Source organism: Tamandua tetradactyla, chromosome 21, assembly GCF_023851605.1.
Source record: "Tamandua tetradactyla isolate mTamTet1 chromosome 21, mTamTet1.pri, whole genome shotgun sequence".
Lineage (NCBI taxonomy): Eukaryota > Metazoa > Chordata > Mammalia > Pilosa > Myrmecophagidae > Tamandua > Tamandua tetradactyla.
The window spans coordinates 28,343,952-28,361,277 of record NC_135347.1 but is presented as its reverse complement, the minus strand read 5'-3'; the positions used below and the strand labels follow the sequence as shown (position 1 = coordinate 28,361,277).

At 37.7% G+C, this 17,326-nt stretch overlaps 1 protein-coding gene across 1 annotated transcript in view; it reads right to left on the bottom strand.

The window, feature by feature from the left end:
- SLCO6A1 (solute carrier organic anion transporter family member 6A1) overlaps positions 1–17,326 on the bottom strand; it is a 147,024-nt gene that overhangs the window by 103,219 nt on the left and 26,479 nt on the right. Inside the window, exons 2-3 of the mRNA XM_077139066.1 lie at positions 9,515–9,775; positions 1,173–1,361 (exon numbers count right to left, since the gene is read on the bottom strand). Coding sequence (XP_076995181.1) covers positions 1,173–1,361; positions 9,515–9,775 — 450 coding nt within the window. The remainder of the gene's footprint in view (positions 1–1,172; positions 1,362–9,514; positions 9,776–17,326) is intronic.

The window sequence follows — 17,326 nt, the reverse complement described above, 5'->3', positions numbered from 1 at the left end:
GTATAAATTCAATATACCTTACCTAATTTTAATTTGTGGCACTATGAAAAGATTATACTTTAATATTATCATCACCTTTGCATCCTTCATCCTGATTGTCAGGGTAGTAGGAGGTGGCAGTCATGTAAGCTTCTCTCTGCCATGTGTAGAGAGAAGTTTTAACAGCTATTCAGCAGAACCAAAGTAAAGCCACCTTTGGCCAATGCTAATAAACCACTGAAAAAAATTATTCTGAAAGCAAGCATAAATATGAATATTATCTATTTTGGTTCATTGACATGACTTTTCTTACTTGTGGTCTTAAATGATTATGTTGGTGCAAAATGGGATTTTCTTTTAAATCATCTTCACAACACATATATAAAAGTTTTTAAAAATACTTGAAGACGATAGTTAGATAACCCTGTATAAATAGATGATATCTACCAGCACAGAATCTATTGCAATATAAGAAAGTACAGATTATTCTGGATATATCCCAGATTTACTCACTGTAGGATACAGTAGCATAAGACACTGAAAATAGTAGATATTACATTGTGCTCAATTAAATAACATACCATATATCTTTCTGATTAGATGAGCGAAATTATGATTTAAATGAACTTGAAAATATCAGTGACCTAAAATAGATTGAGTTAAGGTAGGTAAAGTGCTTGAAAGATGATGATGATTTCAGAATCACACTGAATCTAGCAAAATAGAAGCATAAAACAATGTGTCCATTTATTTTATTGACATAATGTCAGCTTTCCACCTGCATCCCCCAATTTAAGCCTATTAACTACTCAAGCAATTCAATCCAGTAATTTTAGTCTTCCCAGAGAAAGGAACAGAAGTTCATATAGTGTGTTTTGACAAATATAGACATGAATATTGTAAATGGGAGAACAATCGAGTTTTCATTACTTAAGAAAGTTTTCATTTTTCTCTCGCGCTATACATTTTCAGTGACCTTCAGATGCATTTGTCCACCATTTCAGATTTCAAGCAGTTCTTCAAAACTAGGAGATCATGATTGTGAAGTTAAGTGTAACAGCCACCATGTATTACAATGTTATTGTAAGGACCAATAGTTAGTATAATAGTTTTAATATTCATACCAAAATACAGAAAGTTCAGTGAAAATTCAAAACGGGTCAGTCATCCTGGGGGAGGAAGCAGAAACTTGCCTAGATAGATTCCAATTGAGTATGTTTCAACACTGTCATCAAGAAAGGTTACTCCAAGAACATAAAGAGGCATTCCTGCTATCCCCTGCACAATCTGTCCAGCAGTGAAGAAAGATACATATTTCCTTTTGAAAGATGATGATGAGACTTCCTGACAAGTACTGTCAACCTTCCTTGCTTGGCAGGTATCTTTTGAAAAGATGATAGTAATTATATTTATGCTAATTAGGTTCAAAAGTTAAACATACAACAAATAGGCAATATCCTTTATCAAATATTTTATCCTTTAAAAGCTACTTCCAATATATGTTTTTTCTTTTAGTTAATATTTCATTCACACTGAATGTTGTCCTACTACAATCTATCATCATGTTGTCAGAAAATTGCCATGATAAAAGAAAATTTGTGGAAGTACTAGAAAATGATGCACATGTTATACCCCCAAAATAATATGTACATATACACACATTTATGATTTCAATTTTGACTGTAAGACAAAAGTGCTTCTAATGTTATGAATTATCATTACCTTTTCAGCTAAGTTCTCTGTCCACATCTTGAGCAATCTTTACATTGCTTTTCTGTCCCACTGATTAAATGACTTCCCAGTTTAGACGCACTAACTAGGTTCATATGGACAAGGAATTACAAAATAAAAATCTTTCTCTAAGAGTTAGTCACTACAAGGTAACACAGTGAAATTTAAATTCCTTAGGGTCACAGTCTGTTTCTCATGCATTTATTTTTTCATTCACTTGGTTGAGGGACAATACTAAGTAATGTTTGTGCATCTGTGTTTGTTATTCTATTGGTAGATCCAGGTAAAGCTAGCAGGTAATTTTACTGTGGCCATTATGATTAAAACTTAAATGCTCTTAAAACATTTTGTGGAAAACCTATGAAAGTGTAAACTGTAAAATACTATAGTAATAGAAATTTTCAGTTGCTTTAGTTGCCATAAGGTATGATATTTTGACTCCATGGAAATGGGAGGAGGTTGCTGGGGGAAATCATAGACATGCTCAGCTGCCACTCCTCAGGCCTCCCCTCTGACCCTACTTTTCCCTTCTTGCTTGCTTGTATGCAGATGTTTCAATATGTTTCCATTTAGAAGCCCCCTGTGTGTGGGTGGGGAGGGGTGTTAGGTCTCAACCATTTAAAACAAGCTACTCAGAAATGAAACGGCCTGATCATGCCCTGAACCCAAACCAGAAGCAAGTAGACCCAGCTGCTTTTCAGGCCATGCTAGGACTTCTTTCTCTGTTCCTTTGGACAACTGCTATGTGATAATAAAGTGGTCAATTGATGAAAACCTCTGTTTTTCCTGAGCCCTAGGTTCCCACAATGTACTGTATAACAATTTGCTCCACAGATTTTGGTACAGCGAGCAGGGTGCATGGGGAAGTATGTAATGGAGTTGATTCTTTGGCAGTTCTTTCATTGTTCTTGTACTCCTTTTGTTATCCTATTTGGGGCATCTTGTGAAACACAGGACTCTTGCCTTTGTGAGCTAAACTGAAGCGCTGCCCCCATCCTATCAACCCAGAAAAGATACCAACCTGCAGCTAAGAGGCCTAAGTATCTGGTCTCTGTCCTTGGCAGGAAGGTACGGTTTAAATGGGATTTTGAAAATCCCCCATAAATACCAGGGAGTTGGCTACCTGGTTCCATGCTGAGATCAATGAGGTTGTGGCTTCTACTGCCTGGTGTACACTCTCTTGGCTCATGGCCTCTCATATCTGTTCTCATGTGGAACTGGGCATGTACCTCTCATGGGAGCCATGATGGACTCCACCAGCATTTAGTCTGTGGTCAATGATTTGGCAAATGCTTTTTTCTCCATTCCAATCCAGGAGGGGTACTAGGATCAATTCACTTTTCTGTGGCAAGGTCCACAGTATACCTTCACTATGCCACAGGAGTATTTAAACTCTCCCACTATCTGCCACCAAGGTGTAGGAAAGAAGTTGAGTAAGATATCCCTTCCTGAGGGACTCCAAGTCTTCCATTATGTTGATGGCATCCTGTCGGTGGGCCAGAATAAGAAGCAAACTATGCAAGGGTTGCACATTAGACTTCAACAGTCCAGCTGGTCCATAAATCCAGTCAAGATACAAGTCCTAGCCCAGAAGGTCAACTTCTTAAGCAACACATGGACTAAAGCCCAGTGCTGGATCCCTGATCTGGCACGGGACAAAATAATGTACTTAAAGTTAACTACTTCCAAATATATCTGGTCCAGCAGTTGATTAGGCTATTTGCATATGTGGTCCAGCATATTCCTCATCTTGGTAACTTCCCAGCACCCCTATTCCAGATGCAACAAAAAGCAAGTACTTTCCACTGGATGACAGTGGAGGAGCAGGACTTGATAAAAGGTAAATGCCATTTCAGCCTCCCTGCCTTTAGGACCTCTAAAGACTGGATTTCTGTAGAATTACAGATTTTTGCCACCCAGATGCACACCAACTGGTCCTCTGACAGAAGGAGGGAGCTATAGGAATTTGCAGACCCCTGGGCTTTTGGACCAAGAAGTTCTAAGATGCAGCCTGGCTTTACTGCACCTTCAAATGGCAACTTCTGGCATGCAATTAAGCCTTGGTAGAAACAAAAAGATCACCAAGCCTTCCTGAAGCCCTAAATCCTTAACATATCGTAGGTACTGGGCAATCAGCACACTCAACTAGACCATACCCAACAACAGAGCATCATCAAATGGAAGTGGTATTTTCAGGTTCATGTTCACCAGGGACCACAGGGAGTGACACGATTGCATGAGCAGGTAGGTGGCGGAGACCCCCTCAACAATGATTCTGTTGCAACATCAGATGAGTGTCCTTCCTTTTGTGCACTGACATCTTGGGGACCTCGACACAAAGATGGCCCAACAGATGCATGGCACTGGTTCGCTGATAGGTCAGCCAAGCTGAAGGCTTCTGGCATCCATTGGGCAGCAGTTGCCACTCCCCATGCCTTGGGAAGACTATATATTACTGCCAGCACCAAAAAAAATGTCCAATGGGTCAAATTCTGAGCTGTCCTCCTTTCCTTGGAACACTTAGACCCAAACATTTTCATGTACATGTTACTGACTTATGGACCTTTGCCAATAGCTTAGTAGTCTGATCAGGTTCATGGAGAGATTACAATTGGAGAATCAAAAGTTCTCTGGTGTGGGGAACAGATCTTAAGGAAAAACTGATGGCATGAAAGGCACCACCTACGTTTAGCCCACGTTGATGCTCATGGTAAGGGCCCATATCACAATGAACGTCATCAGAATGACTTAGCCAATAAATGATACACTAAGCTGTTTTTCATCCTTGATGAGGCCAGAGATACTCCTGGAAGAGAGGCATAGAATGAGCCTTGTCCTGGAGGATGAGGACAATGAACTTACTGTCAATGACATCTGTGAAGTTGCTGAACTTCCCAAGGCTACTTCCACTGTTGGGTGGATATGCCACCAAACTGGACACAGAAGTTCCAACAGCATGAAATTTGAGATCAGGAACATAGATTATCTCTCATTAAAAGGGATCAAAATGCCATTTACTAACATCATGGATGTCAACTATGAGCCAGAATCCAAAAAGGGCATTTAGAGGGGCTGCTTTGGGCTACTTAAGGGACACATCAGTCCTCTCCTACCACATCTACCATGACCAAGGCATGTCCAACACCTTGGTCATGGTAGACACCTATTCAGACTCTAGGCCTCCCTTACCAGTCCATCATAGAGATATCTTGAGAAAGTGGCTCTGCCATCCCTTTGGAACCCAGATAACATCTCCTTTGACCAAAGATCCCAATTTCCTGCACAATCCACTCAAAGATGCACTCAGACTCATGGAATTAGATGAACCTTACAAGTTGCTCACCACCCACTGGTGGCTGGCATTGTGGAGAATTTTAATGGCTGCCTTGAAAAGGAGCTTTTGCATCTACACCCCGACAATTCTCTTACTGGATAGGCTGTTTGCCTTACTTGGATCCTCTGGTAGCTGAATTTGGCAGTTAACCAGAAGAGAAATGTGGCCTTATTTTATTTCCTAGCATAGGCAGAGATGAGGGTAGGGGAGGAATTCAGGCTTTGCTGAACATCTTCCCTTATACCCATCAAAGTGAGGATTGGCCTCAAAAGAGGGACCAAGGAAATACCATCTGGGACTCTCCCTTTCAGCCACTGTCATAGGATCATCCTACTCTTTACCCCATTATACCCTCCACATAATTCCCAGGATAGGAGAGGTTAGGGCTACAAGGCAGACAGGTGGGATAGTGGTAGTGCACCTTAAACTGCCTAACACAAAAGTGGTAACAATCCAGTAGGCTCAACCTGTGGTGCCTGATACACACATCCTGGAAGTTAGAAGGCACTAGGTATCCCTGGCTGGGCACCAGCTTTCCTTGGCTGGTCCACCAGCCCCCTTGGGAATGGTCATGGAACATCTTCAAGAAGTTCTGACAATTTCCTTCTATGAGAAAGAGGCGAAAGTGGGACAGAAGATGTGGGTTAGGCAGTCAGATCAATTGGAAAGATGTATGTTTATAGCCTAAGTCAAGCCTTCGAGGGAAAATATAAGTTAATGCAAACAGGCCAAGAACAGTGTCTCCCATAAAAGGTGGTTGCACAACCATTCTGTCTGGACTGGTTACTGCCCCTCACTGTCCTATTTCTACAGATTTGACCTGGCTGCAATACAGACAATGAATACCTTCATCCAACTGACCTAGGACATCACAGTGGAAGAACACCTAACCTACTGCTGGATCTGCTATCTGAACCTTCATTCCACTTTCATGCTTTTGGACCAACTCATCTTGCTTATGAACAACTGCACCCATATTCCCAAATCACATTGTTTTAGACTTCCTCCTAACCCAACAAAGAGGCTATAAAGTACAACTAACACTTTCTGATGTGAGAAATACCCCAGTGGAAGTGGAACAGGAGGTAAATAAAATCCAATAGCAAGCCCACTGGCTGCAAAGTGTACAAACAGATTCTATGTGGAACTTCTTCAGTTGACTCCCTGGGCATTGAGGGATGTGTTGTGAAGTGAGTTGCTACAATGGTACATCAAGGAAACACAGATTCAGAGCATAACAAAAAATGTCAGCAAATGATCTTATTACTTGCACAGAATAAAGAGCCCGGATAGAGCAAGCAATCTTCCTGCCACTTACACAGCACAAAGAGCCCAAAAGAGCAGAAAAAGAAGTCCCATCATGGCTGACATCCCAGGGGGCCAAAAATTGCTCTGGTTGGTTGGCAGATGGCAGCTCTGCTTGCCCCAATTCATGCTGGAGAAGAGAGACAAATCTATACTGTTCTACTTTCGGGAGGGTGCTCGCCACTGAGAATTCCTGTTCTGAATACTATCTGGAGCTGCTTGTTTCTGGTTTCCAGGTTTAACTTCCAGCCAGGCCTTTTCATTACACACAACATCTCTCCCACATTGCAGAATGGCACACAACAGGAAAGGAGGTAGGGACAATAAGAGGTGGGGATGGCTGCTTAGTGTGTGTTTGTGACTTCCCCAGAGAAGGCAATAGGGGTAGATGAGGTCTAGGCAATGGCTATTTAACAGGTCTCTGTTATTTTCTCAATAGCATGGTACAATTTTTACTCCATATGGGTCTATTCATCCTGCTTGTCATAATAGTATGCGTAAGAATCATCAAAGCACCTCCTAATGTGCTGTAGCCAATGGGGTTCAACATTGTTGTAGCCCATCTCTGCTTCCCGTCCAAGGTGGGAGGGGGGCTTATGATATGAAGTCAATGAGTAGTTAATGTTCAGCAGCCATCTTCCAGCCCTCACCCATACTCATTTCTTTTTCCCTCTTATTTGCATGCAGATGTTTCAGTATGATTTCATTTTCTCACCTTGGTGAGGCATTAGTCTCAAATTTGAAAAACAAGCTATCTAGAATTGGAATGGCCTGACCATACCATGAACTCAAAACTGGGTACAAATTGCCACAGCTCGTCAGGCAGAAACTCTGCACAGATGTTGCCTGGTGCATGTTTTTTGTTCAGTGGCAGAACCCCCTCCCTCTAAGGTATATAAAAACCCAACATTCAAGCAGCACAGGGTCCCTCATCTCTGACATGAAGAGGGGTGTGTGGGGCTGCCATCCACCAAAACTGACCTAAGAAATTAGTCTCCCTAGGGGACCAGCCACAAGGTGACTTCTTTCCCTGCTCTTTTGGACCCTTTATGTTGTGTAAATAATATAAAGTGGCCATTTGCTAAAATCACTGTTGGGCCAAAGCTTGTTTTCCTGTGACACAGTGTATATCAATCTGCACCATCAAGCTCTCTAGAACTGTGATTCAAAATATGATGATCTATATTTACATAAATATATAAACTTACGGTGATAGTATCAATGTGATATATAAATATATATATATAAATATATATAAATAAATATATATATATATATATATATATTTTTTTTTTTTTTTTAACATGGGCAGGCACCAGGAACCAAACCCAGGTCTCTGACATGGCAGGTGAGAACTCTGCCACTGCGCCACCATTGCCCATCCCTCATGTGATATTTTTGACACACTAGTCTCTTATTTCCTTTAAATCCTCACCTTCCGTGCACCTGTAACCCACCTACCTTAACTCCTTATTTAAACATTATTAAAAACAATAACCACAAAGCTTTCCTAATCACAATTTAAAGCACCCTCCCCTTTAACCATCCCTATCTTTCCACCTCATTCCTTTTAGTAACCCAATTCCAACAATTTTATAACCAACCAGGGACCATAGTCCATTGATCCTGACCCTGTTCACTATATCACATTCCTTTCATACCCTTCTTCTCTCATTTTCATCTTAACACTTTCAATTCCTTTGCTCTCTTTCAGATCATGTAATCCCTTGGCAGAACCTCAACACTAGTCTTTTCCCTATGCTAAGCCTATAGTTTTCAAGGTGAATGTGGCTAGAGAAAAACATACACCATGCAGATTTCACTTCGAATTTATGATTATTAAACTGAAGATGTTCCTCAACTTCCTAGTAACCATAAAAAATGTCCCAAGTCTATTCATTCTTGCCTTCTAGAACAGTCACCTTGTTTCTTTCCCTTCTCCTAGGGATCACAATCTCGAGCTACCTGTTTTCCAATATCTAAAAATAAAGTTTTTACATCCATATAAAAAAAAACTAAATTTTTACTGACCTTGTTCACGCTAAAAAATCCTTGTTTAGACTCTAAGTTTTACTTCATCCTCAGTAGGAACCATAAGGGGAGAGAATCTCAAAAGGGAGGAAATAGTCTATACTAAAAAGTGCCAGTGATTGTATTAAATAAAAATTTTTCATTATATTACATAACATAACCTATATTGTTGACTTGGTAAAAGTTCTGGTCCAGTGTTTAAGATAAAAGTGATGTTAAAATGGACTGAAGAAAGAACAGGATATAAAGACAGGAAGCTTAGAAGATTCTTTTAAGAAATGTGTTTGTGACTAAGGAGGTTGTGGAAAGTGATAAAAAAAAAAGAGGCCTATTGATTTTGTTTGTTATTGTTGTACAAGAATGGGAGGAATCTGAGCACACTAAGTGTAAAGAGTGGGAACCAGTAAAGAGGGAGAATTTACAGAAAGTGAGGAGAGGAAATCTCCAATGTAGCAAAACACAGGTTAGAGTTATCAAATGAGTAAATGTATCCCACACACTTAGAAGCTTTTGCCTCTACAAGAAATTACCTGACAATAGTGTCATAAATAGTGCTATGAAACTTCAAATATCCTTTTGTCTAGTGAAAATATTGTGGAATAAATTGAAAAAAAATAACTAAGTGAAGAAGCCACCCATTTTTTAAGATTAAAAAGTACTATGGCAAAGGGAAGCTCCCATTTTGAAATGAAAAGAGTAGTTAGAAGAGTTTGATTTGACTTTTCTTTTGGGTGTGCAGGTTTATTCTTGTATTTGTGTTTATGTGTACACATTGAGGTCAGAATAAAAGGATTAATTTAAACACACTGTGACAGACATAAGGAATTACTGAAATTCTCAGAAATTCATAATTTATGTGAGAATGGCTAAAAGAAAAACAATTCCACAAAACAATCATCCCAAAATATTCTCTCTTCTCCTTCCTAGGATCATCTCTTACATGAAAGTATGTGTAATCATGAGAAGATGAGAGAATGCCATACATGTGTACTACGGAACTATAACTAAATAGATGAATGAACTTAGTCATATAAATAGGTATAGATAGATGGATAGATGGGTATCACAGTCTATTTTAAGTCAATGATTTAAATGAATGTTGATTTAGTATGACAGTATATTTTAAAATCTTACCTTCTATTTTTCGTGTCACTTGATCATTTCCACCAGTAAAGTATGGAAAAGAAAATAAAAGTGCACCAAGTCCTACCATAAAGGAGGAAACTGCGATCCATCGTGGCCTATTTCCTTTCCCTCCATAGTATGATATAAATACTACTACGAGACAAGATGAAATATCATAGGTCAATGACAATGCTGAACTAGCAGTTATACTGAGCTGATAATCCTTCAGGAAATTGTCAATGCTCAGATCAACAAGACCAAACACCATACCTAAAATGTAAAAAGAAAAAAGAAAGGAAAGAGAAGGAGACATATTAGATCATCATTATAATTATTACATGTCAAAACTTAATTTACACTGATTTAAGTTTATTTTACATTATTCTGAATGTTTGAGACTTATAAGTGCATAACAATTTTCCCTAAAACACTACTAGGCCTTAAACTCTATGAAATACTGGTTACTGAATTTTTGATGGTATTTTTTTTAACAACTGCCTAATCATCTCACTTAGTACTGGTGTTTTGGTTTGCTAGAGCTCCAGAATGCAATATACCAGAAATGGATTGGTTTTTACAAAGGGGATTTATTAACCTACAAGTTTACAGTTGTAATGCCATAAAAATGTCCAGATTAAGGCATCAGCAAGAGGATAATTTCACTTGAGAAAGGCCAATCATGTCTCGCATGTCTCTGTTAGCTAGGAAGGCACATGGCTAGCATCTCCTGGTCCTTTGCTCCTGGGCTGTGTTGCTTTCAGTTTCTGATTCCAGTGGCTTTCTATGTTGGCTCTCTAAGCATCTCCAAATATCTGTATCTAGGCATCTGCTCTCTGTGTCAGCTCTTTTAAAGCCTACAGTAAACTAATTAATACCCACCTTGAATGGGCAAGATCACATTTCCACAGCAATAATCTAATCAAAAGGTCCCACCCACAGTTGGGTGGCTCACATCTCCATGGAAACAATCCAATCACAAGATCCCACCCACATAATCCCAGCAATATCTTTGTTTCATATGTATTTTCCAATTTCAAGACTGTCAGAGAATAATTGAAAAATTAGCCTTAGATATTATTTATATTTCATGCAATGACTAAAAGCATGCCATTTTTCTGATTCTATTAGATAAGTGATGGCTTGATGTTACATTTTACTTTCTTATATATTATGTTTGTAATGTTTCATTTAAAAAAAAAAGGCATTCCAATAAATCGAACGGAATGTCCAAACAGCAAGTATGTAAGGTATATACTAGAAGTGGAAGTGTCTTTTTTCAAGGATTTGAACTACACTTATATCCCTTAAATCCCTGAACGAGCTTTATGGTTAGTTATCTGCCGTACATTAGCATTGTGGGATGCTATGGAACATTACTGAAATTATTGTTGAATACTATTGTTGAAATTCTTGTTCATTTCTCATTTCTGCCCAATAATGTGAATTTGAGTCCCATTATACCTGTAACCCTATGTAACAAATAGCCAATGATTAGCACTGGAAAAATACAGGTTGAAATGTGCAAATATATCTTATACAACTAGGTAAGAAATTTGTATATATGCTGAAAATTGGAAAACAGGTATTATTTTGAAATTAAGTAAGTTGGATGCAGAAAAGATCTGTGATAGAATATGTACTACCTCAACAATAAACAATATTTGAGTATTAGATTTATAAATTGATATAATTGTTCTTTTTAACTAAATAACTTATTAGCTTATTAAATTAAGTTTAGCTTAATATATATACCTCATTTGTTTTTTCCCCCCATAACCCTGAAGAATACATAAAGGGTTTTACACTTTTTCAAACCATATTTTCATTACCTCTTCAAACTCACCTAAAAAATAAAAACTGATCATTCTGCACTGAAAGAATAAATAAATAAAAAGATCCCTCCCACAGTAAGTCTGCACCCACAAGAGTGGATTAAAAGAGCAAGCCTCTTCTGGGGTACATAACAGTTTCAAACTTGTACAAAATGTTTTTATTTTAATGTATTATCTTTCATGGTTTACTTATCAACCATCCAGAATAGGAAATAAACATTATTAAAATTGCTGAAACTCAATGTGCACTCCCTCAAATATATTCTTCATCCATGCCTCCCTAACCAGCATCCTATATTTGGTATTTACCGTTCCTCTGCTTTTTTAATACTTTTATGACAATTTGCATATCCTTAAACAATATATAGTATTTTCATGTTCTTAAATATTAAATAAATGGTATTATACTATATGTATTTTTATCACCCAATATCAATAGGAAAAAATCACTCTAAGTGTCTTAAACAGAAAGAAATTAATAGAATTAATGGAGACTAGTTACAAAAGCGGTACATTGGTTATAATGAAAAGGTAAAATAGTCACTTATCAAAACTCATGATAACTGTGTCACTGAAGATGCTGGAGCACGGACTGCTGCTGCTGCTGTTGGAATTGCAATCATTACCTCTTTGCAGGAAGCTAGAAGCCCACACTCCGCCTAACTTATAGGAGCCAGCTCTCAGTGATCCTGCTGCTTCTGCTACTCTTGCTGCTGCCAGAGCCAGAGCCCATGAGCACTGCGCTGCTAAAGTACCACTTTTGCTGAAAATCTATTCCTGGGTGTAAATCCAAGAGCCTTCACTTACCTAGCACTGCTTCTGTTGTAAAAAAATACCACCAGAAAGAGAGTAGAGATGGCAAGGTGTGGGGTAGGCTTCCCTTTTTCCCCTTTTCAAATCTACTATCACTGCCTCTCACTGGCAACACCTAAGTGAAAGCCAGTTGGCAAGGGAGTCTGGCAAGTGTATTTTACAGGTTGCCAGCCCCTTGCAAATAGGGGTAAGTCCAGAAGGACAGCAATGGGGCTTATGGCCAACAGATAATAATTGGCAGAGTTCACCCTTAGATTACTCATGATACACTGTCACCCTTCTTCTCATATATTAAGCTTCCATACTAAATCAATAGTAACATCATCTTACTTCTGCTTAGTATGATACAATTATCATTCTTACAAACCAAGATGAACTCACTCTTTCCCAGAAAAATCAGAGTAATGTTAATCTTTCTTCCAGTTCAGTCACAAACCTGAATGGATTTCTTTAACATAAAGACTAAATTGTAAAGTAATCACCAATAATTAAGTGAACATATCACAAGTCTACTAAATTTGTGAGGAAAATGTCTTGCCAAAGAAGCCACAGGTCAGCCTTAGAGCCACAATTAGCTTAACCAGCAGGAAATAATATATCAAAATTTGACTGCATTCATTTATTTTGTACATTACATATACATACATCCACACATAAATCTTATATAGCATGTCTGTGTGTAGTGTATGCATATTAACAAAGTCTACCCCTTAGATAAAATGCATAGCTGTTACAGATTTTAGTTTTTCAGATATTTATTAAGCCATATATGATATTTATAATTTTATTTTTCTATGACTCATCTGGTCTTGCCCCCAAACAATGTAAATAGGTTGCTATCTCAAAGCATATACCTCATCCTATAGCACAGCACCCCAAACTTGTTGATTGTTGTCTCCCAGCTAGAGTCTTATCTGAGTCTCCCATAGGCCACCATAATTATCTATACAGCCAGGAGTTTCTGGTTATTGAGATATGTAGTAAGATCAGTGAATTCTTTGAATATTAACCTCTGCACTTCATTTACCAAAAAGCAAGTTTTCTGGTTAGAAGCAATGTGATGGTAAATAATATGAACAGGACAGTGTATAAGACAATTTTTAGGTCCAATTATAGGGTAGTATTGACAGAACCATGGAGAAAAAAGAAGGCAAAACATATCCAAAAATAAATATCTATTTCAGCAAAGAAAAATCAATGCTGACTCCATAATGGAAGCAAACCAATATAATCAATCTGCTTCTCAGAAGCTGGTTGGTGTCCCTAGAGAATGGTGCCATTTCTTAAATTCAGCATTGACTTTTCCTGTTGGCAAGTCAGATACTCAAGCAGTTCAACAGTTAACTCAGCTTTGGTGAAGGCAAGTCCATGTTCTCAGCCTTTGTATAAAATCTATACTTGATGCAATTATCACTATAAATATAAGCCTATTGAACAAGATATGGAATGGCAGGTGAAAGAGGCTGGCTAACATCCACACAATAGTTATCTACCTCATTATTGAGAACTCCCTCTGCAATGGATTTCTTTTCTTTGAACATTCACAAAGGATAACTTTGTCCATTTGAAGGGATACATCCACATACCATTTACCCAACCGTCCTTGCCACCAAATGGCCAAACCATTAGGCAATGGCTATCATGGTAATTAAGCAATGTGGACAATCAGATGTACTGCTTAAACTTTTTCCCACAGGGAAGACTTTCTTTACCCTCTAATTCTTTTTCAGAGACTTCTCTGAGTGGAATTATAACACATGGTATATTTCCCCTTTCAAATAACAGAAAACTACAAAATACTTATCTCTATCATAGTAATAGGTGGTGAAAAGGATTTTTTTTTCCATTTTAGGAGTATTCCTGCATACCTCCAAAACAACCTACCCATGAAAGCGTCACTGAAGTGGCACACAAATCTTTTAGTCATTCTGAAAATGCTGGTAGCCAATTATAACCATGAGTCATGAGTAAGGGGTGTAGTTGTAGGTCTTGAGGGAAATCAGTAGCCCCTTAATTCAAGTGAAGTTAATTCAATGGCTTTCGGATATAGGAGTAGTTGTTCCTACTGACAAAGGAGGATTTGGGGGTTCATGGTCCTCAGAGTCACTGAATTCCATTCAAATGCCTTATACCAATCCTTAGCATTTTATTCCTCTCCAATCGTTGTCTCAATTTTCATATAAATGATAGATGTTACTGTGAATTCAACATATGTAGTAATTCTGCAACCAATGAAAAAAGGTTGGTAATTCTCAAAATGAGAAATATATGAACAAATGATTCAGTTGTATGGGACCACCAATAAAACTCCCACACCCCAAGTACCTTCTCCAAACTCTAAGTTGATTGCAGATGTAATCAGCCACAGATGCAATCAACTGACTGATGATTTAATAAACCAGCCTTCCAGCTTAACAACCAGCCATGAAATATCCTTGCAGCAAACAGGCCAGTGCTTGCTTGACCAGACAACTAGGCACATCACCTGGCCAAGGTGACAATAGAATCTAACCATCACACCCATAACACTACTTAGCATCATACTTAATGGTGATTGACTAAATGCTTTCCCTAAAATCAAGAGCAAGGCAAGGATTCTCACTTTCACCATTGCCATTCAACACTTTAGTGGAAGTTCTTCCAGAACTATTATGCAACAAAAAGAAGAAAATAAGCATCCAAATTGGAATGGAAGAAATAAAACTATCCTTCTTCACAGATGACAATGTCATCCTACATATTGAAAATCCTGAAGAATCAACAAGAAAGCTATTAGTGCAGATAAACACGTTCAGCAAAGTGATAAGTTCAAGATCAACACAAAAAAACAGTCGTTTTCAGACCTACCAGTAGTGAACAATCTGAAAACAAAATCAAGTAAGCAATACCGTAATAGTAAGTAAAAGAATAAAATACCTCTGAATAAATTTAAACAAAGATATAAAGAACTGGCACAGGGAAAAGTAGAAATTGTAACTGAAAAATTTTAAAAATACCTAAGAAATGGGAATATATCCTTTGTTCATGGATTGGAAAACTTAATATAGTTAAAATGTCAATACTCTCCAAAGTACTTTATAGATTAAATGTGATCTCAATCAAAATTCCAATAGCCTTTTATCAAAAATGGAAAAATTAATTATCAAATTCATATAGAAGGGCAAGGGGCCCTGAATAGGTAAAACCATCTTGAAAAACAACTAAACTTGAGGGCTCACACTTCTGAACTTCAAAACTTATTATAAATCTACAGAAATCAAAACAGTGTGGTACTGACACAAGGACAGATATATGAACCAATGGAACAGAATTTAGAGTTCAGAAATAAACCACACATCTTTGACCAACAGTTTTTTTTGACAGGGATTCCAAGTCCACTCAATGAGGAAAGAAAAGACTCTCCAACAGAAGGGCCTGGGAAAACTGGATGTCCATATGCAAAAGAGGAATGCTAGCCTCTACATCATACCGTATACAAAAATTATGTTCAAAATGGAGTGGTGACCTAAACATATGGAGCAAAAGTATAAAACTAACTTCTAGAAGAAAACACAGGGAAACATCTTCAGGACCTTGTATTAGGCAATGGTTTATCAGACTTTGCACTAAAAGCATAAGCAAGAAAATACAAAATAGAAAAATGGGACTTCATCAAAATTAAAAAGTTTCATACATCAAAGGACTACATCATGAAAGTAAAAGGACAACAACATACAGAATAGGCAGATTTATTTGAAAATCATATATAAGGGTCTAGAATATATAAAGAACACTTAAAATTCAACAATTAAAACTACATAATTTGCTTCCTGGACCATGCACCACCCCGACAAAAAACAAAACAAAACAAAAAATTAAATAAAATAATTCTTAAGTTGTCAAAGGCTGTAAATGGACATTTTCCCAAAGAAGAAATACAAATGGCTGATAAGCACAGGAAAAAATACACAATTTCATAAATCACTGAGGATAAATGCCACTTCACACCCAAAGCATGGCTATAATCAAAGGGACAGATAATCACAAGTATTGGCAACATATTGTTTTAGTTTCCTAGGCTGCTGAAGCAAGTGCCAATGCAATGGTTTGGCTTAAACCATGGGGATTTATTTGCTTCTAGTTTTGAAGCTTCAAGAAAGCCCAAATAAAGTCATCAACAAGGTGATCCTTTCTCTTCAAGGCCTGTGGGCTCCTGGGACTGACTGCCAGTCATCCTGGAGTCCTTAACCTTCTCATGTGGCAAGGCTGGTGGCAAACATCTGTCTCTCCCGTCCTTTCCGGATTCAGCTTCTTGCCTGCTGTGTCTTTCTTTCTGGTTGAATTTCACTCTGCATATCAATGACTCCAGTAATAGGATTAAGACCCAATCCAGCTGAAATGGGCCATACTTTCTTAACTGAAATAAGCTCATCAAAAAATCCTACTTACAATGGGTATACACCAACAGGAATGGACTAATTTTAGAAACATGTGTTTTGGGGGTACATACAGCTTCAAACCACAACAGATATGGAGAAAATGTAAGCCTCATACATTGCTTGTGGGAATCTTTAATGGTTCAGATGTTTTGGAAATCCTTTTGGTAGTTCTTCAAAAATTTCATCATAGAGTTACCATTAGACCCAGAAATTCCACTCCTAGATATAACCCCGAAGAAATGAAAACATATTCCCACTTGCAAATTTATGCATAAATTTTCACAGAAAAAATATTTATAACATCCTCAAACTAGAAACAACTGAAATGTCCATCAAACTGATGAAAGAATAAACAAAATGTGGAATATCCATTCAATGGAAAATTATTCAGGTATTAAAAGGAATGAAGTAATGATTCATGCTACAACATTGATAAGCCTTTAAAAACATTATGTGAATTGAAAGAAGCCATAAAAGTCCACATATTATATGATTCCATTTACATATATTTCCAGAGTTGTTAATCCATAAAGACAGAAAGTATATTAGTGATTGCCAAGAGCCAAGTGTTGGGAGTAATGGAAGATGGTACATAGCATTTCTATTAACTTTCTAGCTGGTTGTTGAAGAGCTCCCCAATACCATCCCAGGTTCAGTGAGTCACTAGGAAGACACAATAACTTAGCATAGAGTCACACTCATAGCTACAATACATGAAGCAAAATTGGCAAAGGAAAAAAAGCACATAGGATAAAGTC